General features: G+C 35.0%; 1 protein-coding gene across 1 annotated transcript; it reads right to left on the bottom strand.

Moving 5' to 3' along the window:
* Positions 1-2194: 2194 nt before the first annotated feature.
* On the bottom strand, positions 2195-17417 carry LOC126699023 (chloroplast envelope quinone oxidoreductase homolog). Its single transcript, XM_050396571.1, has 4 exons — positions 17119-17417; positions 10779-10920; positions 9596-9687; positions 2195-3139 (listed from the first exon to the last, which is right to left on the bottom strand). The coding sequence occupies exons 1-4, from the start codon at positions 17182-17184 to the stop codon at positions 2450-2452; spliced, it is 990 nt and encodes a 329-aa protein (XP_050252528.1). The 5' UTR covers positions 17185-17417; the 3' UTR covers positions 2195-2449.
* Positions 17418-22159: the final 4742 nt, after the last annotated feature.

Below are 22159 nucleotides of genomic sequence, written 5' to 3'. Positions count from 1 at the left end.
ATATGTATAAAAATGATACACTATTATGGAAAATTATCGATTTGCTGCCTTATTCTTCTAAACCTTGCATTTCAACATTAGTCGCTTCGCCATATAATATTTAGGCTAAAACGCAAATTGCACTCTATGAGTATGTCTAAAATTTATTTTAGTCCTCTAATTTTATTTTTGTTCAATTGAGTTTTCTAAGTTTCAAATTTATTCAATTCAAGTATTCTATCCAATTTTATTAAAAATTTATTTTTTATATTTTTTATGTAAGAATTATTTTCAAAAAAATGTTATTTTCATTAGTTAATTACTTTTTTTTAATAAACACTAATAATGTACCAATTTTAATTGCTTTTTTCCTAATAACCACTAATAATATTTTCTCATTTAATATTTATTTTCGTGAAGTAAAATTCTTGTCCATATAATAATGAATTATAAAAAAATATTAATAATTTTTATGAAAAGCCAAACAATAAAACAATTACTTTATGGCTCATTTTCTGCAAACTCAAAAAGGGGTCAATTTTCTTTAAAAAAAAAAAAAAAATCGGATACATTTATTTGATGTATGAGTGTTCACTTGACCCAAATAAATAGAGTTGGTTATGACTTATGAGAGTTTTTTTTTTTTTTTTTTTTAGATAAATGACACAAAGCCAAACTAAATATTTTAAAATAAAAGTTGGAAGTTAAGTGGTTTATAACCTGCATTGGCTACAAAAAAATTAACAAAACTCAAGTTGACATATCACCAAAAACACTGCTGAATCCTAGGATATAAATTGAGATTTTGCCAACAGTTAATAAGTTGTACCACCTGAATGAACTTGAAGACATAAATAAATGAATTTCGTTTCATGAGTAGCCTCTGCCAGTGAAAGCTGGTCCTGAGAAGTTCACACCTTTTCACTCCATAGCGATATGTTGCCAAGGCTGCTGGATGATTATAGCGTTTATCAAAAGGAACAGCCAGTTCCTCAGACAAATTCTTCCCGGCAGGATACGAACGAAAAGCTTCAGCAAACTTTCCAGGAGGTATGTACCGGTAAGGGCTGTCCAGAACAGACCAGTACTGCTCTTGGTCCTTCTTCGATGTCACTTCTTGAAACAGTTAATAAGTTTCCATAAAAATAAACTACATTATCTTCTACCTGTTGGGGTGACTACAAGTTTGTATGATCCATTTGAAAGCAAAGATTTGTCAGGGTTCTAGCGAAAACAAATGCAAAACTTGATCAAGTCTTGGAGTTAAGACACAAAATAGCAAAAAGAGAACCATTGTTTCTTGTCGCTTTCCTATCATTTTATAGAAGAAAAGCATTAAGGAATTTTGCACCACTTCTCTTGTCACATATTTTTGGCAAAGGGAAGAAAACATTTAAATACATTGTTGATCTCAAAAGTCTAACACCTGGTTTACTTATCAAAAATAAAAAAATAAAGTTTAACACTCGGTCAAACTAAAAATTAATATGTCATCACTATATAGGGACTAAAATCAATCACTTTAAATTTGTTAAAAGACTAAAATCAATAGTTTTAAGTTTTATTTAATTATATGTTTTTAAGGATTAAAAGCGGTCCCTATAAAATTTGTCAAGGACTAAAAACATCACTCAAACTTGAGATTAAAATCACTTTTGAGCAAGAAGATCCGGCTTAGTGCATAAAGCTCCTTTTTGTAGCAAAATGAAACCAGTAGCACTAGCACCGTAATTAGAGATGTAATCATTGCATTACTATCTACTCTGGTACATTGCTTTCATTTGAAACTTCTTTTTGGATGAAATTCAATTGAAATTTGCCGCTCTTTAGCATGGAATCACCATTAATTGAAAAAGTGGGTTGTCTTAACATGGAATTTATTAAGCGAGTCTCAATTCTCAAAACCATGCTTACAAGCATTAAAAGTTGTTAAAAGTGAAATATACGGTTTAAAGACTCTCTCTCTCTCTCTCTCTCTCTCTCTCTCTCTCATTTAGGATCTTGCACATTAATTGGCAATCTTATTACAGCAAAATCCAACTTCTAATGCCTTCAAATGTACGGGGCGTTTCGTCATACTACGCTAACATAGAATATCAGACTCTTCGGATTAAAAAACTATGCAGATCAAAGTTCATTCCAATTGTAAATGACTAAGTATATGGCGAGAAAAAAAAAAAATCCAAGACAAAAAAACAGAGACAAACACATACACTAGGGAAAACATGAAATATTCCTTAACGTTTGTACTTCAATGTTCAAACATACAAGCTTCTGTGATGCAAAGTTGTGGACAGAATATCTACAAATAATAACCACCTATTACTTATGATTTCACAATATCGATTCAGGTCAAATGCCCCTTTCAACTGCATATATCGTGTTTTCTTTATGTACATGACCTATAAAAACCACTATTTAAGTACATTCAAACTCAACAATTCCAAGCATATTATTCTTACATATGGGCTCATGGTTCCACGATGATCTTCCCAGTAGCATGGCCGTCAATACTCTTAGCCCAAGCATCTTCAGCCTTGCTCAAGGAATGCTTCGAGTCAATCACAGTCTTAAGTTTACCTTCCTTCACCAACTTAACAAGATAATCCAGGTTCTCACCCTTGGCACTTAATAATACAGGCAATAGCTGCTTCTTTGAGAAGGTAAGTTTCTTTACAACAAACGTCATAATGGCACCAGGTCCAGGAGTCAAATCTAAGACCTTCCCATCTGCACTCAAATTAGGCTCAAAGGTTGACCAAGGAATGTCTCTTGCACAGTGGATCACAGCATCATACTTCTTACCAGATGGGCTCTTTAGAGCTGCCCCATCTGGAGTCTTGTAGTCGAGAACCTCATCAGCCCCCAAGCTCTTGACAAAGTCAATGTTGCGGGCCCCGCAAGTAGCAGTCACATGAGTGTTTCCAAGCTTTGCCAGTTGAACAGCATAGTGACCCACACCACCTGAGGCGGCAGTAATCAGAATGTTCCTCTGCTGGCCAGTTCCATCAAGCTTGATCCCAGCCTGTTGGGTGAGGGCCTGGTGAGCTGTAAGACCAGCGATCGGTAAGCCTGCAGCTTCAGCTGCTGAAACTTCAGCTGGCCTAGAGACTGTCAGCCTCTCCTTGGTCACAGCAAACTCAGCTAATCCACCTCCATCCTGTCAATATATAACATGACAACAGACAAAAATAAGTATGGCTAATACCAGCAACTTATATTATCACAGTTGAAATATCCACTGACCAGAAATTCCGCACAATTTGCTACAAGGAATTTTCCAACATCATGCAAGAAACCATGCACATACTATCTAAAGCAAGGATGGTCATACCCTCAAAATGTAAAACATGGATGACTGATGAATCAGGAATGGAATGTGCTATATAGATAACCACTGTATGTATCCCAAATCCAGAAGTAGTCTTTCAAAAAAGAACAAATTCAAGGAAGCCTAGGCCAATGTATGTTACAGCCTAGTGAAAAGAATTCCCTACTACCCTGGTGAATTAAAAATTCCAGTACACTAGTTCTGGAAATCACAAAATTTTCAACCTTTTCTTCTCTTTTATAATCTTTCTAAAAAGCAATATAGAAAATAAAATCAAAATCTTATATATATTTATATTCTTGACTAATACCGGGCTAAATAAGGAGTATTAGCCAACTACCTTATTAAATTCTAACTTCTAGTGAAACTATCTATACTTTTACATATAAGTCCAGCATTCCATATGCCCAGATAAGTGGCATACACTTCCTATTCCCATTCCATGGGCCACAACAATCCACAATCTAGATATTTCAGTTTTACAGGCTCATATTTCTAGGATAGGTTCCAGAAAATGCATTTGTAAGGTTACTCCCAAACATTTATTGCTGATATCAAACGAAAAGCAACACAGGCTAGTTTAACTATAACAAAAAATTAATTTAGTTGATCAGTTGAAGTAGAAAAGTGATGGAAAACAAGGGCTTCTTGTATGGTCAAGCTTCATGGAAGAAGAAAGTGATGATTTGCATCCATGACTTACTAATTACAATAAGTTTCCTCTGGAGTATTTGATATTCCACATGATTACCATTAATAATTTTACTGTATGAAGCAATTATATTTCAAAATAAATCTCTGTTGACCAGCAGTAGACATTTCCAACTGTTTTAAAAATTAGCCATGCCACCATTTTATTATTGTAATGTTCCCTTGCACTGTTCAATTAAGCAAAGTTAAGGAAACGTAAATGCAAGATGTAAAGTAAAAATGGAAGAGATTATTATTGCTCTTAATCTAAATTACAGATTACAACTGATGCTCTGTATTTATACAGCCTGAACTAATTAGCCATTAGGGAAAACAGAATAACAGCTCTCTAACAAATACAACCAATCATCATGTAACATGTACGCTGAGCTTGTAACTACCTGCCTTTCTATTTTGCACATGATAAATGGCAGCTTCTATTAAATAATCAATTACTATTTCTGGAAGCTACAATCATCATGTAACATGTGTCCCTGTTGTTCGTTTCTCAGTTTTAGTTAATGGATCTCCTGCTGGTTTCTTTGGAAGCTAACGAGGTATAAGTCAAGGTGATCCGTTGTCTCCTCTTCTCTTCCTTTTGATTATGGAGGTTTTAAGTAGGATTCTAAAGAAAACTGAGGATAGTGATCTTATTTTCTACCTTATGTTTGCAGATGATACCATTCTTTTTTGTGATGCTTCTAGGGAGCAATTGCTTTCGATTGGGTTGGCTTTTTATTGTTTTTAAGCTTTTACCAGTTTGAAGGTGAATATGGGAAAAAAGTAAGATTGTCCCTATTGGGAAGGTGAGTAACTTTCACACTGGCTAATATTCTTCAATGCAAGATGGGTAGTTTGCCTATGAAATTTTTGGGTATGCACTTGGGTACTCCGTATAAGACAGCCTCTATTTGGAATCCTATTTTGGAGAGGATGGAGAAGAAGCTTTTGGGTTGGAAGTGACTGTAATTATAAAAAAGTGGTAAACTCACTTTGTTGAAAAGTACCCTTTCAAATCTTCCGACATATTTTCTTTTGCTATTTACTATCCAAAAGCTATGGCTGCTAAATTAGAAAGAATTTAGAGAAATTTTTTGTGGGGTTCCTCAAAGGAGTGTTTCAAACACCCATTAGTGGCTTGGGAAAAGGTGCTTACCTCTTGAGTTGGGTGTATCATTTTAATCAGGCCTTATTAGGGAAATGGTTCCGGAGATATGGCCATGAAGTTACTCATCTTTGGCATAGGGTTATTGCCATGAAATATGTAGAGGGGAAAGGGGGGTGGAGTACTAAAGTTTGTAGAAGGGCCCATAGGTGTAGTTTATGGCAGAGAAGCATTAGTGAAAGGTGGGAGAGCTTTTCTAAGCACTTGTCTTTTGCGGTGGGTGATGGTTCTCATATTCTTTTTTGGCATGATAAGTGGCTTGGGGAGAATCCTCTCAAAACTCTTTACCCTGGGTTATTTGAGTGTTCAGTCAACGAGGAAGCTTGTATTTCTAATGTTTTGTGTCTTCCAATGGGTAGAAATGACAGAGTGTGAAGCTTAAGATTTTATAGGGATTTCGATGACTGGGAGTTAGGGGCATCATTCTCTTTTCTTCAATTTATTCAATCTCAGATTCCTTGGGGTTTTGGAATTGACAGTGTATGTTAGGGCCTTAATGGAAGTAGGTTTGATACTCGGCCTTTCTACCATAAGATTTGGATGTTCCTACTTCTATTTTCCCTTGGAAGGGCATTTGGAAAGCAAAAGTTCCTAAAATGGTGGCTTTTTAAATGTGGACAGCAGCTCATAGCCAGATTCTTACATTAAATAATCTTATACTTTAAGGTTGCCCTTTGGAAAATCGGTATTGTATGTGTTGTTGTAATGAGGAATTTGTGGATCACTTTCTTATTTTTTGTCCATTAGCACATTCTTTGTGGGTGCATATGCTTCCGTTGTTTGGGATTCATTGAGTCATGCCAGGTTTTGTTGCTGACTTATTGTTTTGTTGGCAGCAATGGCTTGGAAAACATAATTCCGATGTTTGGAATTTGGTTTCAAGCTTTTTTATGTGGATTATTTAGACAGAATGTAATTGGCGTTCTTTACTGAGAAATAGTTGCCTCAGTGATAGATTTGTGTCAGTGGACTCTCTTAGATTAGTCTCGGTGTTGGGATTTCTTGGATTGTTCTTCTCTCTTGTCTCTTAACATAGCTTCTTGATTCCTATATTTCTTTGTTTCTTTTTTCTTTTCTTTTTTTTTTTTTTTTTTTTTTTTTGTTCTTTGTTCATTATCGTGAACAACCTGTATTCTTTCTCCTCTTTCTTTTTTTATTTATTTTATATATAATAATATTACTCTTTTACCTATCAAAAAAAAAAAAAAAAAAAGAGACTAAGTGTGTGTTTGGGTTCGACTTAAGTTGCGTTGCGTTTCTTGTTCCTGCGTTTCTGTTTTTTTTTTTTTTTTTTTTTTTTCACGCGTTTTGTTTTGGAGTAATGCAGTTACTGTTCATTGAACAGTAACCGCAAATGTTGACTTTCTGCCGTGAACAGTGCACGTTACTGCAAATGTTGACTTTTTGCCGTGAACAGTGCATATGTGCACTGTTCATGGACCCACAAATTACACTTTTCAGTAACTTTTTCATTAAAAATGGGTCCCACGGTACTATTCACACATTTAAAAATTATTTTGCTACAATATTTTCAGTTTTCAGTTTCAGCAAAATAAGTTCTATCCAAACACACCCTAAGACTCCCCATTTACTTCTTCATGCACTGTGTCTATGTCAGGTAAAAAAAAAGAGACTAAGACTCCCCATTTACTTCTTCATGCACTGTGTCTATGTCAGGTAGCACCATGTCTTGGATTTGATTCTCATCTCAAATGAATATTTTGATAGCAGGTTGAAATGACACATTCAGAAATGTTGAATAACTTAGATTGAAATTTCATGTTATATTTGAGGGAGCAGATGGATTTTGGAGGCTAAATGAAGGACACGGGTTGCTGCATTTCCACAGTTAGATTCTCTATTCTGGTAGATGGGGCACCTGACTGGTTTTCTTTTTCAGTAGTACTTGTAGGTTATGTCAGGGGGATACTTGATAGCTTCCTTTGCTTGTTATGGTGATGGTGGTTTTTAGTTCTATGACTAATAAGCAATCAAGGAAGGTATAGTGTCAGGTTTTCAAGTTGGGAATGAGAGTAAGGGAGGGTTACTAAATTCTTATCTTCTGTTGAAGGATGGTACACTAATTCTTTGATGGGTGGACCTGAAGGAGATTAGCATGATTTAAGAAAATTTATTTGTCCAAATGAAGGGTCACATTGGTTAAAAGCACATTTAGGGTTACCTACATACTTTAAGTTTTTTTCGTTCCCAAACTAGTTTGTGTTGTTAAGTGGTTAGAGATGTGGCAAAAGGATTTTCTATGAGGTAGTATAGCGGAGGAGGTGCAGTATCACTTTGGTTGGGCAATTTGTTCCCCAATTCAATATGGAGGTTTAGGTAGTAAGAAGCTTGGCATTTTTAACCAAGGTCTTCCAGAAAATGGCTTTGGCATTATGCTACAGAAAGGCATCTTCTTTGGAGGGTAATTGGGGCAAAAATATTAGGAGATTTACTGCCATTAGTATTTTGCTAGGGTTAGGGGTGCTCATAGGGTGAGTCTGGGGAAGCACATTAGTTGTGGGAGACATATGTTGTGCGGGATAGGAGCCACCATTGTTTTTTACATGATTTATGTTGTGCAGATGTGCGTTTTAAGTTTTCATCCTTGAATTGTTTTCCTTTTCAGTGAATAGAGATGACACTATAGTATAGTATATTCATAGTTTGTTTCAACAGAAAACATTTTTGGAACAAAGCGATGTCCCCTTCTATGTTTCGGAAATGAGAAAATACCCCCCATTCCGTTACTCTCTCAATTAAACCTAATAGAATATTTAATTCCTGAAACATTCCATTGTGCAAAGTCTAAATTACTGTCAAGAAAATATGAAAATACCTGAAAAATTTCCAGTGTCAAAACAGTAAACAAAACTCAGGTAAATCTCTTGAAATAAAAAACCAGGTAAACCAAAACCTAGATTATAGAACAAAAATTATTAAAACACCCAGACCAAAAATTACAACAAAAGTCAAGGACTTGAAAATCCCAGATTCAGTATGAAAATTCTCAAGTAAGAGTGGCTGCCAGTCATTCCCCTCAACCAATAAGATATTTATCCCTGCCAAAACCTTGTTACACGGCAGAAACACACAGGTACATGCGAACTCCATATTATATTTCCCAATGTTCTCAAATTTCAAATCTCACACCCTCTCCCTCCATCAAATTAAATGAAATTACACCCTCATCACCGTAAGCCAATGACAGAGAAAATCAATAGAGAATAGTCAGAAAACCAACAACTTTGGCTTCGTCTCAGCAAGAAACCCGAAAAGAACAGCATTACTGTACCAGGTGAATTGTTGCTGTTGACTTCAAGAGATTGACCATATGGGGTTTCAAGAGACTTCGAGAGATTTATTCGGGTTGTGTTTACCCGGGTTTGACATTGGGAGTATTTCGAGTATTTTCATATTTAGTTGGGGCTATTTTAGAATTTGCACAATAAATTATGCTAGAAATCAAAAGATTCTGTCAAATTTAACTGAAATGATACAGGAATGAGTGAATTTGCTCATTTCCAAAATATAGAGGGGGACATTGCTCTATTCCAAAGATTGAGGGGGAAATTGTGAACTACCCCAACATAGATGAGGAACTTCCTTTTTCCCTTTTTTAAAAAAACTAACTGATTTTCTTGTGTTTTGATTGAAACCTTGAAAATGACCCAGAATTTTTTATTTATTATTATTTGGCTTGCATAGAAAATCATTAATAAATCTAGTAATTTCATGAGCAAAATAAATATTTTCTATTTTTTGGTTACTTTTCAGAGTTTTCTTTGATTGGGGAAGAAGTCTATTTCTTGTCAAAGAAAAAAATTGGCATTTGTTGTCTACCAAGGAATGGAATTTAAAACCTTACATATCAACAATACAAGAAAAGGATTAGTTTGTTTTGGCCCAAGGTCGTACCACATAGCGCAGAGGAGTAAGTACTATATGGTTCAGGTTTTAGGATGTGCATTGATAGAAAACTTATTTTTCCCAAATGTGCTAATATTTTCCCTTTTTTAAAGGATTAGTTGGTTTTGGCCCAAGGTCCTACCACATAGAGAAGAGGAGTAAGTACTATATGGTTCAGGTTTTAATATGTGCATTGATAGAAATTACTTATTTTTTCCCAGATGTGCTAATATTCCCCCTTTTTTATTTCATTCCAGTTAATGACATGGGAAGGGGAGAAGAAAATTAGAGATTTAATATAATCACTGTGACAAATCCCACATCTTCCCTTCTTTTAATTTGACTTTTTAAAATTAGAATTACTTTGAAAATATAAAGTATAAAAGTGGGTTCAACTTCAGTGAAACTCAAAACTCAGGATAAGGCTCTAATTTAAATTATTAAGAAAAGAATGATAACAGGATGGCATATAAGTTATTAATAGAAGGAAATATATAACCAAAGGAATAAGAATGAGTTCTCACAGAATGGCTAATCACAGCTACAACTTTGTCACCAGCTTTGAAACTTTTGACTCCTGGTCCAACCTCTACGACCTCTCCTGCCACATCAGTACCTTTTCCAACAGAAAATATGTTCAGCAAAAGGAAGAGATGGAAGACTTCACAAAAATTTGCAACAATCAACCATCAGCAAGAAGTTCAGTTCAAAAGATATATCACTAAACTACTCATTGGTTAAAAAATTAATACCATTTATATATGATGTCTGTATGGTTATAGAATCGTCAGCACCACATGAATGACATAAATGTATGTTTTGGCTTTCAAAGTTCATAATCTTAAGGCTATTTTCATGCTTTTATTGAAGGAGATGTCACATGCTCCTACCCTTTTAAATCGACATAAGTAGTTGAACTATAAAACCCATACAATAATAATAAGGTGTTCTTCTTCATGCCAAATTGAGTAGCCTGAACCAGCCAAGTCGCTGATGCAGAACACAAATAGGAAAATACATTCAAAAATAAAATCTTAGATGATTTTATTGCTCCCTGCATCAGTCACCCAATTCAAACTAACTTGGAGAAATAGTGTAAGGAAGCACTTTTATTCTAATTATTTTATAATTATCGGTAAGTCACACCATTTAAAACTGAAACCTTGTCCACCATGAAGTCATTTGAGTTAAGCACATTAAGAAAACATTTTTTACATGTAATGAGAAACACATCATAGCATGGTGCTGCAAGCATGGGATTTGAAAAGGAGGGTAAGAGCACAACATTCAATCCTTGTGCCCTGGAAAAAGAAAGAAAAAAGAAGAAAATTCCCTATTGGTATCTGCTTGCATATGCGGGTATTGAAGAAACATGTATATGCATCCTTGTGATTAATACACAAATTGCCACTAAAGGAGCATCCATAAAATACAGTCATAATTTTTTTCTTTATTATTTAACTTGAACAGGGTATCTACAAATTTTATTATGTGTTCAGTCATGCTTAGCACTTACTATTTGTCAGCATATTTGTCAAAAATTAACTGTTTGAGACTTCAATATAGTAACAGGGAATCAAAAGTCAACTTATGGCTTAACTCAGCTTCACAAATATCAACAAAATGTATGTATTAAACGACTTCCCTAGGTAAAAAGGGCTTTGCAAAAGAGTTCTGCTAACAGAACCACAAACAACAAAGAATTACCAGGTATGTGAGGGAACTTGCGAGGCATAAAAGGCCGCAGCAAACCTTTCTGAATTTTCCAATCAACTGGATTTAGACTAGTTGCTTCCAGTTTTAGCAAGAGCTCGTCCTTCTTTGGAATGGGAACTGGAACTTCAACATGCTGCAATAAATGTGAAATATATTTATCTTTAAAAGCACCTACAGGTACACTTAACATAATTTCAAAGAATTCTAACACTATAGCTCTGTAAAGCAAGCAGCAAATGCAAGGAAAATATTTACAGAAAATAAAACCACAAAACTACAATCACAACTTTAAGTTTCCAACTAGAAAGATTTTGGGACCACAAGCTGTCACTAAGTTTCCACAAAGGCTATGATTAAACATTCTGAGACCAGGGCTTCTAAGGAAGTCAAAAAAGAATGAAGTACCGACAAGGTGCAGCCACACAATAAAGTTGTTAACAAATATCATAATCACAAGATGGGACTTTCACTAGCAAAAGCTTCCCTACCCAAAATTACAATCAGAACTGAGACCAAATAAAGGAAGGAAATTTATATAAACATCACGGATCATTCATTGAATTAACCCTTTATGCATTCCCAATGCGAGCCTGATTTCAGCCACTTAAGCTTCGTCATCATGAGGAACAATATCGTAGAGGTGAGATACCTGCATTATCATCAAATCATATACTTCACCTAAGTACCATAACCCTAACTCTATTTTCAGTAACCACAAATCCAATTCATTAAGGTATGAGGATCCATGCTATTCCAAAACTACATCAAAGCAAATTCAATTTTTTTCTCAACCTGAAGTCCCTGGTTCTTCATTTTTTGTCAAACAAAACCACATCAGAGCCCTTAGTACTTCTCTCTTGAGGTTTGGAGGGAGAAAAAAACAGAACTTTGACACAATCTTCAACTTGTCATCCCTAACACAGGCCAGCCTAAAGAATGATTCTATTATTTATTTTATGGTATGTACCTGAAATCTGCTTACTCCTTTCAATAGCTGCAGGGATGAAATTAACTCACAGAAACATGAATTTCAACACATATATGAGTTTCATAATTATAAAATATATAAATAAATAAAATAAAATAAAAAGAAGATAAAATAAGCAAACAAATATCTAGACAATATTTGGATATAATGTTCCTAAGAAAATGTCATATCAGTCAATAAATCCTTCAAATAGCAAGTTTGATGACAAAATACGGCACTGCCCATATAGGACTATGCACATTAATAGTGTTAATAGAACAGTTATTTCTTGATGATGCATCATCAAATGTGTGATATATTTGTTACCACACACAGGAATCTAATTTCCTTGCATTCTAAAGTTTGTAAAGGTTGTACTCATACTCACAAACAGCAATGTATAATGTAAAAACAAATGCTTCCAAATGATAAGGGTAGGAAAGAGAAGATGAAGAAACAAGAAAAAAGAATTGGAAGGAAAGGGCTGAAAAAGTTCGCAGCGTCATATCCAGCATTCTAGTATTATTCCTCAAGGCTCCCCACATACAGAAAGAGCTTTCTGCAACAAGCAAAGCACCAATAACTTACTCTTTGGACCATGAAGTGATCTGTGTAACCCCCCCCCCCCCCCCCAATCATTACATGCATATCCCCAATCTTTTTCCTAACATAAAATTTCAGCTTTGTTAAAAAAACTATAGTTATTCAAAAAAAAAAAAAAAAAAAAAATTCAAGATGACCACATATGCTGCTTTTTTCATATGGTTTTTCTAATATACACCCAATTCAATCCCAAATGCCAATTTGGCTTCACATGGGTTGGGTTGAGCCTCCGAGGATGACAATTCTGGCGGCAGGTGAGGGCAGCATATTAGCAGTGACTACAGACCCAAACAATCTCACTCCAGTGGGGTGATGAAGAAATTCAAGGGTTTCAGTTAGTTTCTGGATGTTAAATATAATGGTTTTGAGGAGGACTTCTTGGAGTTGTTTAGTGCAGTTAAAGCAAATCTGGAGGATGAGAGTCTTGATCATAGCCTAAGAAAGTCTTAAAAGGTAATGCAGAGACAAAGGGTTCCAGAGAATTGAAGAATTTAATAACCAATGTAAATTATGAGGCAGGTGGCTCCAGAAGAAAAACATCTAATAGCAGGAGGGCAAGTACAGAGCTATGTATTTGAAGCATCAAACCTTGAATATGTGGGCTGAATGATCCTTTTGAGAGATTGACAGTCAGTAATTTGTTGAGAAGCTTGTAGGGCAGTCATCATGTAGATTGGCTATATGTGGATTCTGTAGGGGCCTCAGGTGGTATATTGTTAATGTGGGACAAGAGGACCATGGAGAAAGTAGATGAAGTGGTGGGAGATTACTCTTAGCCATGTTGTTTCAAATTGGCGTCTTCTGGTTTTGAGGGGGCATTTTCTGGGGTTTATGGACCTAATCTTGCCTCTGATATGAGATTACTTTGGGAAGAGTTAGCTGGGTTGTTTAGATGGCGGGAAGTACCATGCAATGGTTCTCTGATTTCATTTTCTCTCACGGTCTGGTGGCTCATCTTCCTATGGAGGGTGGAAATTTTATTTGGTCCAATAGTCTTTCTCATTTTAGTACAAATAGATTTTTACTCACTCTGTCCTTAGAGGAGTTTTTTTCTTTGGTTACCCAGAGGCGTCTACCATGGCTATTGTCTGATCATCAACCTATTTTACTGGTATGCACTGTTGTACAATGGGGGCTGAGTCAGTTTTGATTTGAAAATATGTGGCTTAAGGTGGACGTTTTTGTAGATAAAGTGAAAGGTTGGTGAGATTCCTATCAGTTTAATATTTCCCCTAACTTTGTTCTTGCAAATAAACTGAAGGCCTTGAAGCTTGATTTGAAAAAGTGGAACATCTGAGAGTTTGGTAATATTACTCGACAAAAAGATTGCTTGTTGTATAGTATTAACTCAATGGATGAGACTGAGGAAACTAGAGTGTTCCTGGATGATGAAAAGGTGTAAAGGGAGCAGGCCAAAGCAGAGTTTGAACGGATCCTGTTGATGAGAGAGATTAATTGGATGCAAAAATCAAGAATGCTCTTGAAGGAAGAGGATAGAAATACGAAGTTTTTTACACAGTCTTTCGAATTCACATCATCAACATAATTTTATTGAGTGATTACTGGTAGATGGAGAGGAGCTCAAAAATAAAAGACTAATAATGAGAAGATTGTGGATTTCTATAAAGCTTTATACTCCGAACCAGGCATTTGACGTCCTTTATTGGATGGCCTAAATTTTCCAGCCATTAAGTTGGAGGATTCTAATGGCCTAGAGAGGAATTTCACGGAGAATGAGGTTTATAAGGCGGTGTCGAACATGAATGGGGATCAAGCACCAGATCCGGATGGTTTCACAATGGCTGTTTGCAAAGTTGTTGGGGGTGTCATGAAGGAAGATATTATGAGGGTTTTCCATCATTTCCTTGGGCATGGCACCTTTAAGAAAGGCATTAATGCCACGTTTACCTCTCTTATTCCAAAAACACTTGGGGTGATCAAGATTAAGGACTTTTGTCCTATTAGTTTGATTACAAGGATTTACAAGATCTTGGCCAAAGTTTTGGCAAACGAGTTATAGTTGGTGCTTCATAAGGTGGTGGCAGTTCCTCAAAACGCCTATGTTAGCAATAGGCACATTTTGGATTCAGTTTTAATTGCCCATGAATGCTTAGATAGCCGTCTTAAGTCAGGAATACCAAGGGTTTTAAGCACATGACCACGTAAACTAGAATTTCTTGGTGCACATGCTTCGTCGAGATTTTAGGGTATCTGGTTCTCTTTAATCAGCGTTGTTGGGGAAATGGCTATGGCTGTACGCTCTGGAGAGGGAAGCGCTGTGGAGAAGGGTTATTGACACAAATTATGGAAGTATGTGGTGGGGCCGGGGGGGGGTGGGGGGGTGGTGTTGGGGGCCTGCTAGTGTTCCAATAGCGAACAAGGGCCATATGGGGTTTGCCTCTGCAAGACAATAAGGAAGGGGTGGGATACTTTTCGCCATTGTGTTAGTTTTAAGGTGGGGAATAGTTCTTCTATTAAATTCTTACATGATCCTTGGTGTGTAGGACCTCCTCTAAAGGAGATGTTCCAAGAGCTCTATGGAATTGCTTGATACAAAGATGCATCGGTGGCAAAGCTAATTTCTTTCTCAGGGATAGTTACCACTGGAATATTAACTCCATTCCATCGGTTTAAGATTGGGAGTTAAGAGTTTGCTTCCTCCTTTATGGACTTATTGTAATCTGGAGTGTACAAAGGGGAAGGGGTGGATGAGCTCTATGGAAACCTGCTTCTCAAGGAATTTTTTATGTTAGATCCTACAATAAAGTTTTACAATCCCCTTCCCAATTATTTTTTCCTTAGAAGACTGTGTCAAGTTCCAAAGTGCCTTCAAAGATCAATTTCTTTGTATGGATGGTGGCATTGGGTAGAATTTTGACTAATGAGAATTTTAGGAAGCATCAGCTTGCTGTTATTGATTGGTGTTGTATGTGTAAGAGGATAGGGGAGACTATTAATCATTTACTCTTGCACTGCCCGATAGTCAGAGAGTTGCCAAGTATGGTCCATGGTGTTTACACTTTTTGGATTATCTTGGGTTATGCCCAAGGATGTAGTGGAGCTTCTAGCTAACTAGCAAGGCAAGTTTAGTAAACATAGAAATAGGATTTGGAACATGTCCTTCCAGACTCTGTTTGGGTGGACAAATGCGTCAGTTGTCTTCTTTTTTTACTTCTTTGTCCGATTTGCTTGATAGATGTAGTTTTTATGCCTCTTGGTTCTGTATGTTCTCTTACTTACCTTAATACATGTCATGTATGCTTTGGCCTTTTGTATTGTTTTTTCTATCAATGAAATTTATTACTTATCAAAAAAAAATGCACCCAATTAATATATTAATCTCCTAACACTTTTTTTGCCAGACATTTAAACCCAATTATTTCAAAATTTTGAATAACTCAAGTTTAATGAAATTGACAGGAGCCAAGTATCCACTATTCAGATTCCAAAATAGCCATGTTCAACTGCTAAAGAAATTACAATCACATGAACCTTGCAGCCTAAAAAAATGTAGGCGCCTTCGCAAATTCTACATTCTGGACTTACTAAACATTGAACAAAATATTTACCCTAGATTAGGTTTATACAAGTGGTACACTCAAACAAATACAAAGGAATCCTCTTAAAAATTCTACTCCATATTATGAGGACTCGGTTTTCTTTGTGTTCCTGTTTAAAAGAAGATTTCTTTCCCTTCATTAAGGGATTAATCTTCCTGGCTTGGTCATCTAAAAAGCCCTTCAACTATTCTTGGATTTGAAGTTTAGATTACATTTAGCATTTCCCAAAAGCTCGTATATGAAGGAGATCTCTAGAGGTCAAACATGGGAGTTCAGAAACTATGAGTTTCTGTCATATCTCCAATGGATAAAATTTATAAAGCAAACCTCCGAAAACTTTCAGTGGTAACTTTTCATAATTTTATTAATGACTACATTATTATATGAGAAGTGAGAACACTACTGATTAAACCACATAATTCCCCCACCCCCCCCCCCCCCCCCCCCCAAAAAAAAAAAAACCAACTTGTCACATACAGAGACAATACTCATCCCTTCTTAAAATTCTTATTTTATTGTAATTCCAAATTTTGTGAATTGGACAGATGGACTTTGGATTTCCATCACAAGTGACAATTTCCTTATCTTTTACATAAAAGATAGAATAGTGCTCATCTTTTTTCTTCTTTTTCTTGGTAAGCAATGATGACAATTGACAAGTCTATATAATATTCCCATCATTGTCATCACCTAACACCAAACTACAAAATATTTTATACAAATGAAATCATTTTAACCCCTGATAACCCAATTTCATAATAAGTCTCCAATAAAAAATTTTCGTTACAAAAAAAAATATATATATATATAAGTGCTTCAATTAATTTTCACATATAAGAAGAAAAAAACACACACACACACACAAAGTTAAGCCTCTTGATAAACAAGCGAAACAAAAAAAGTTCACCTATACACATCCTAATTCTTCCTACTTTTTTATCTTAACCTCGTACTATAGCACATGATGAGCCAAAATGATTTGAAAACAAAGACACAGAATTACACAGAGTGGTGAAATGGGTCTTGAATTTAACCCTCAGACTATAATCTTAATTTGCAAACTGCAATCTTTTTTCAAATCTAAAAGTTCAAATTTAAACACAAGTAATCAGCAATCATGAAACTTCTTACAAATATGGATAAACCCAGGTGACAAAATTCAATGGTGATTGCAAAAATGAACAACGAATATGAAAATAACCTTCAAACCAGATGCTCCTCCACCATAGCCAAAGTACTGAACCGCGTGCATAAGCTTTCCTGCCATACTCACAGATAAGAAGGTCCACAGACCACAGTTTTTTATGTATGTGTGTGTATAAGAGAGAGAGAGAGAGAGAGAGAGGGCCTAGAAGTAAAAACTCAATGTGCGTTGGATTTTGTGTACAGAGAGAGCGAGGGAACGAAATAGACAAACAACCTCAGAGTATACATAATACGTATCTATGAATAATGCTTGCGGCATGTAAAAACTGGCACAACTTATACCGCATCTCGCCAACACGGAGAGTTGTGAGTGGCAAAGAAGCTGTGATAAGTACATGTGAGGTCATTTTTTTTATTACTCACAGCTAGTTGTGATATTGGCAAATTGTGGCATAAATTGTGCCATTTTATATGGCATTAGCACAGTTTTATTTCTATTATTATTATTTTTTATTTGAGAAATGATATATCTATAATATTGTCTAAAAAAATAGGGTCAATGTAGATTTTTAAATTGCTTTATTCACTTACTAGCCTCATCTCACGTGCTTTGCGCGTGCGATGAGACCTTTTTTTAGTAGTCCTATTTTTGTAGCCAAAAAAAATCTGTTTTTATTTTATATATATAATTTTTATTTTGATAATCTAATTTATAAGTGGATAAAAAAATTTTGAAAATTTATAGGAGAGTGACCCTACTTTTTAGGCAATATTTTAGTGGGAGTTAGAATTGTATTTTTACTAAATTGTATTTTAATTTTGTCTCTAATTAAACATAGAGATGGACAGACATTTTTGAACAAAAAATATAAGAAATTCAAACAGGAGAAGCTCTTTAAATAATACTAGTTTCTGAGCATGCACGTTAGGGATGGAGGCATTAATTGACCGGGGGGGCCAATATTTAAAAAAAAGATATATTAGTATATATATATATATATATACGCATTAAATTTAGCAATTTTATTCTATAAAATTACATTTTGCTCCTTTAACAATATCTTTGATTCTTTTTAAAGTAATGTTACCGTTACAAACTTATCTACAATATTTTTATATACTGTTGAGGTACAAATTCTTATTGGTTCGCATATGAGCTTATCACTTACATCACTTTTTTACTTACCAATAATCACTCACTATATCAACAATATACCTCTAGCACTTTTCTCATTTTAAAGGCCATTAAAAAATATATAGATCTAAAATTTAAAACAACATATACTAGCCCAAAAACATTTATGCAACAACAAAAAAAAAAAAAAAAAAAAGTCCAATTAACCAATTTTACTCAAACAAACAACTGGCCCTTTAAAAGGTTTTAAATAAAATAATTTTGCATTTACCCAACAGGCGCACACATCAAAAACTCATAAAAAAAAATTTCAAAAAAAAAAAAAAAAAAAAAACCCTCAACGGCTAAGAAGCCGTTGAGCTAGAAGTCAGAGTTGACCTCCTTAAATCAAAGTCTTGACTCCGTCCTTGATGCATGTGCTTAGAGGTTTTTTTTTTTTTTGGGAAAAAAAGTTAATAATTTACATAAATTATAATTTGAAATTACTACGTGTTTCAATCACAAAATACCTAGAGATGTGATGAGTGTTATGGATTTGTAGGGATGAAATAATTTTTTCATCATAACTCTCATTACACGTACTCAGAAACTTTTTTTTTTTTTTTTTTTTTTAATTAGCATTAAAGATGAGACGTGAGGATAAGGATGGTCAGACATAAGATAAAATTGTAATAACTCCAAGATTGCTAAGTGCTAACTGGTTCGTGATAACGTGGAGTTTAAACTTTGAATTTGTACCTGGGTGGGTTTGTACGTGAGAGTAGATTTTTTTTTTTTTGTTAAATACAATGTAACCGAACGTGTATCTACTTAGATTTTTTTTTTTTTTTTTTAATTTTTGATAGGAAGATAAACATGGTGATGATTTTTTTAAAAAAAAAAATGATATAAAAAAAAAACAACAACAGTAACTTGGAGTTGTTTAATTTTTTTTTTTTTTTTAAAGTAAACGTATAGTTGTTTTGAAAAAGTGAAATAATGGAAGGGTGTTCTTATTTTGTAAGTAATGTTTTAGTGTAAGTTAGACATGTATTTTTACTGGATTATCTTTTAATTTTGTCTTTACTTAAATCTAGAGGTGTAGGGATATTTTGGAACAAAAAAAAACTTCAGTCCAAACAAAGAATGCCCCTTAAATAGTAGTATAGATAAATTAAATTCTCAAAATAAATATTATATATAAAAATAAAGACATTTTTTTTTGCCATAAAATAAAACCACTAAGCTCAATACTTTTGCTAAACCAAAAAAAAAAGCCTCATCGCACGTGTTGCGCTTGCAATGAGGCTAGTAGTTTATAAAAAGATATAGATATGATAGAATTTGAAGGTTTATTCCATAATTATTGTTTGTCTATTATTGGACAATAAAAAATTTAATTAGTTGAGTTAATTCTAACCTACAACTATAATTTGGACAAAATTTGGCTATAAACTTGGTTGTTAAGGCATATTTTGAAAATCTAACCATTACATTACATTTTTTTTTAATATTCTTAACACATTTATTAAACTTCATGTGAATTAAATGTTATTAACTATTCGATCCGTGGACTTATTTTTTATGTTTAAAATTTAAATATTTTTTTTGAGAGAGTTTCAACCTATGGCGTCCGCTCCTGATGATACTCCTAATGATAGCTCTTTATCATCAGACCAAGATATCAATCAGTTTTTGGTATAAGCGGGGATTGAATCTCAGATCTCTTATACAACCATCAGAGATTTTACTAGTTGAGCTAACTGGAACCCACTTTAAAATTTAAATATTTAATTGATGACATAACTATTGATCTTTGATTTTTTTTGGAAATTTTGCAAGCATGGATGACACAATTTGTCAAAATTCACATCTAATAAAAAGATATTAAATAGAATTATACCCTTAGACGACAAACAAGTTTATATCCAAACTTTGTCCTTATAATTTTATTTTGAATATTTGTAGATTATAATTTTATCTTGAAAGTTTCAAAAGGTTGTCATCTATATCTATAGTATTATTTAAAAAGCTTCCAAACCATCAAAGCCTTGGACTATAAATAAAAATTCTAAAGTAGTAAAGTTTAGGAAAATTAAAAAAAAAAAAAAAAAAAAAAAAAAAAAAAACAGTTTTTTTTTTTTCATCTCATTCCTCCATATCCCATAAAATTAGGCACCACCTCTCTTTACACTTTCTAACTTTTTTTTTTTTTTTTTTGAGATAATCTCAAAAAAATAACAAATAAAATAAAAACTACATGAAAATATATGGGATAAGGATAAGGATACATTTTTAAACAAATTAACGTGGGTTTTTTTTTTTAATTTTATATTATTATTATAGGAATCTAGTTTTTTTTTTTTTTTTTTTGGGTTAGAAAATTGAAATGAATGTTTTTTTTTCCTTTTAGGATAGATATAGATTAAATAAGCACACGTTTACACTTTACATCTTTCTAAAATAAAACTCTTTTTGGTGTTTTTTTTTTATTGCTTATCTATTTATCTATCCTACTTATAATAAATATGTAAAATTGTAGTAATCCCAAATTATTATGAATGCAAATTATTAATGTGGGGCCTGAAATTTGGAATCCCGACCCACTTCACATTAATGGCCCAAAACCCAAGCCGAGGAGCCCTACTGCCGAGGAGGTATGAGGAGAACCCCTTGATGGCCCAATATTATAGCCGATGACAACCTCACGCTCAACGCCTCACAAAACGCCTGGCGGAAAGGACAAACTCAGTACAAGAGCAGTACAAGCTAGAAAGCTGCCAACACCATAACGTGGAGCCCAACACCTGACATGCCCATACCCCATACCATGCTATCCAGCTTTTCCCAACCACTCTGACGTGAAAATTGATAGGACGAGTAACTGCCCCAAACAAGGAGAAACTGACACGTAGATGAAGAAGGGAAATCGAATACTAGTATAAAAGGGAAAAAAGGAAGAGAAAAAAGGGGGCCCCCGGGAAAAGAAGGAAGAAAAAGGAGGAATGGTGAGAATGTGATGCTCCTCGGACTAATTCCGAGGAGTCAAACCTTCCAAACTACACTGATGCAAGGTTCAGCTATACAGTCCAAACTCATCTTTGTATGATCGCTCACGAAACCGGGACCAGACCGAAACCCAGCGCCCAAAGGCAGGCCTTTCCAAACCCACTCTCTACAAATCATATTGTTCGGGCCCTTTACACACGAGCCCAACATTAGCCTTGAGTCGTTAAAAATCGTGTCCCTACAATTGGTGCCGTCTGTGGGAAGGCTTACGCGTTGGCGCAGGTGGCGTTTGAGTCAACTTTCTAGCAAGCAGAGATTCGCGGGGTTTCCTCCATCTCCGGCAACATGCAGTTGTGGCTCCGACATAAACTTCTGCTAGGGGCTACGCCCTGCAGTGCCAACGGCGCGGGCAGCTCTAGGGGCTTCCGACCTCAAGCCAATTCTCCCTGCCATGGTCTAGGGGCTGACCTTCGAAAAACAAATAAATACAGAGAAAAAAGTACAAGTTTTGGACAGAACCAAGGCCTTGCATAGTCCTCGGACTCAAGCCTATGGGGAAACCAAGTACACAAAGAAAAAGTACAAGTTTTGGACAGAACCAAGGCCTTGCATGGTCCTCGGACTCAAGCCTATGGGGAAACCAAGTACATAAAGAAAAACTATAAGTTTTGGACAGAACCAAGGCCTTGCATGGTCTTCGGACTCAAGCCTATGGGGAAACCAAGTACACAAAGAAAAACTACAAGTTTTGGACAGAACCAAGGCCTTGCATGGTCCTCAGACTCAAGCCTATGGGGAAACCAAGTACTCAAAAGAAAAACTACGTTACATGGACCTTAGAATCTATCCGAGGAGAACTCTCCATTAACAAATGGGTTAATCCCTAAACTGCTTGGATTCCCAAGTCTGCTTGCGGATCCTCAATACCCAAAGGATTGATGCAATATAGAGCAATATGTTACCAAAGGCACAA

The sequence above is a fragment of the Quercus robur genome, chromosome 9 (assembly GCF_932294415.1).
Source record: "Quercus robur chromosome 9, dhQueRobu3.1, whole genome shotgun sequence".
NCBI classification, from domain to species: Eukaryota; Viridiplantae; Streptophyta; class Magnoliopsida; order Fagales; family Fagaceae; genus Quercus; species Quercus robur.
Note: the sequence above shows the minus strand (reverse complement) of the source record. Positions and strands in the feature narration are given on the sequence as shown.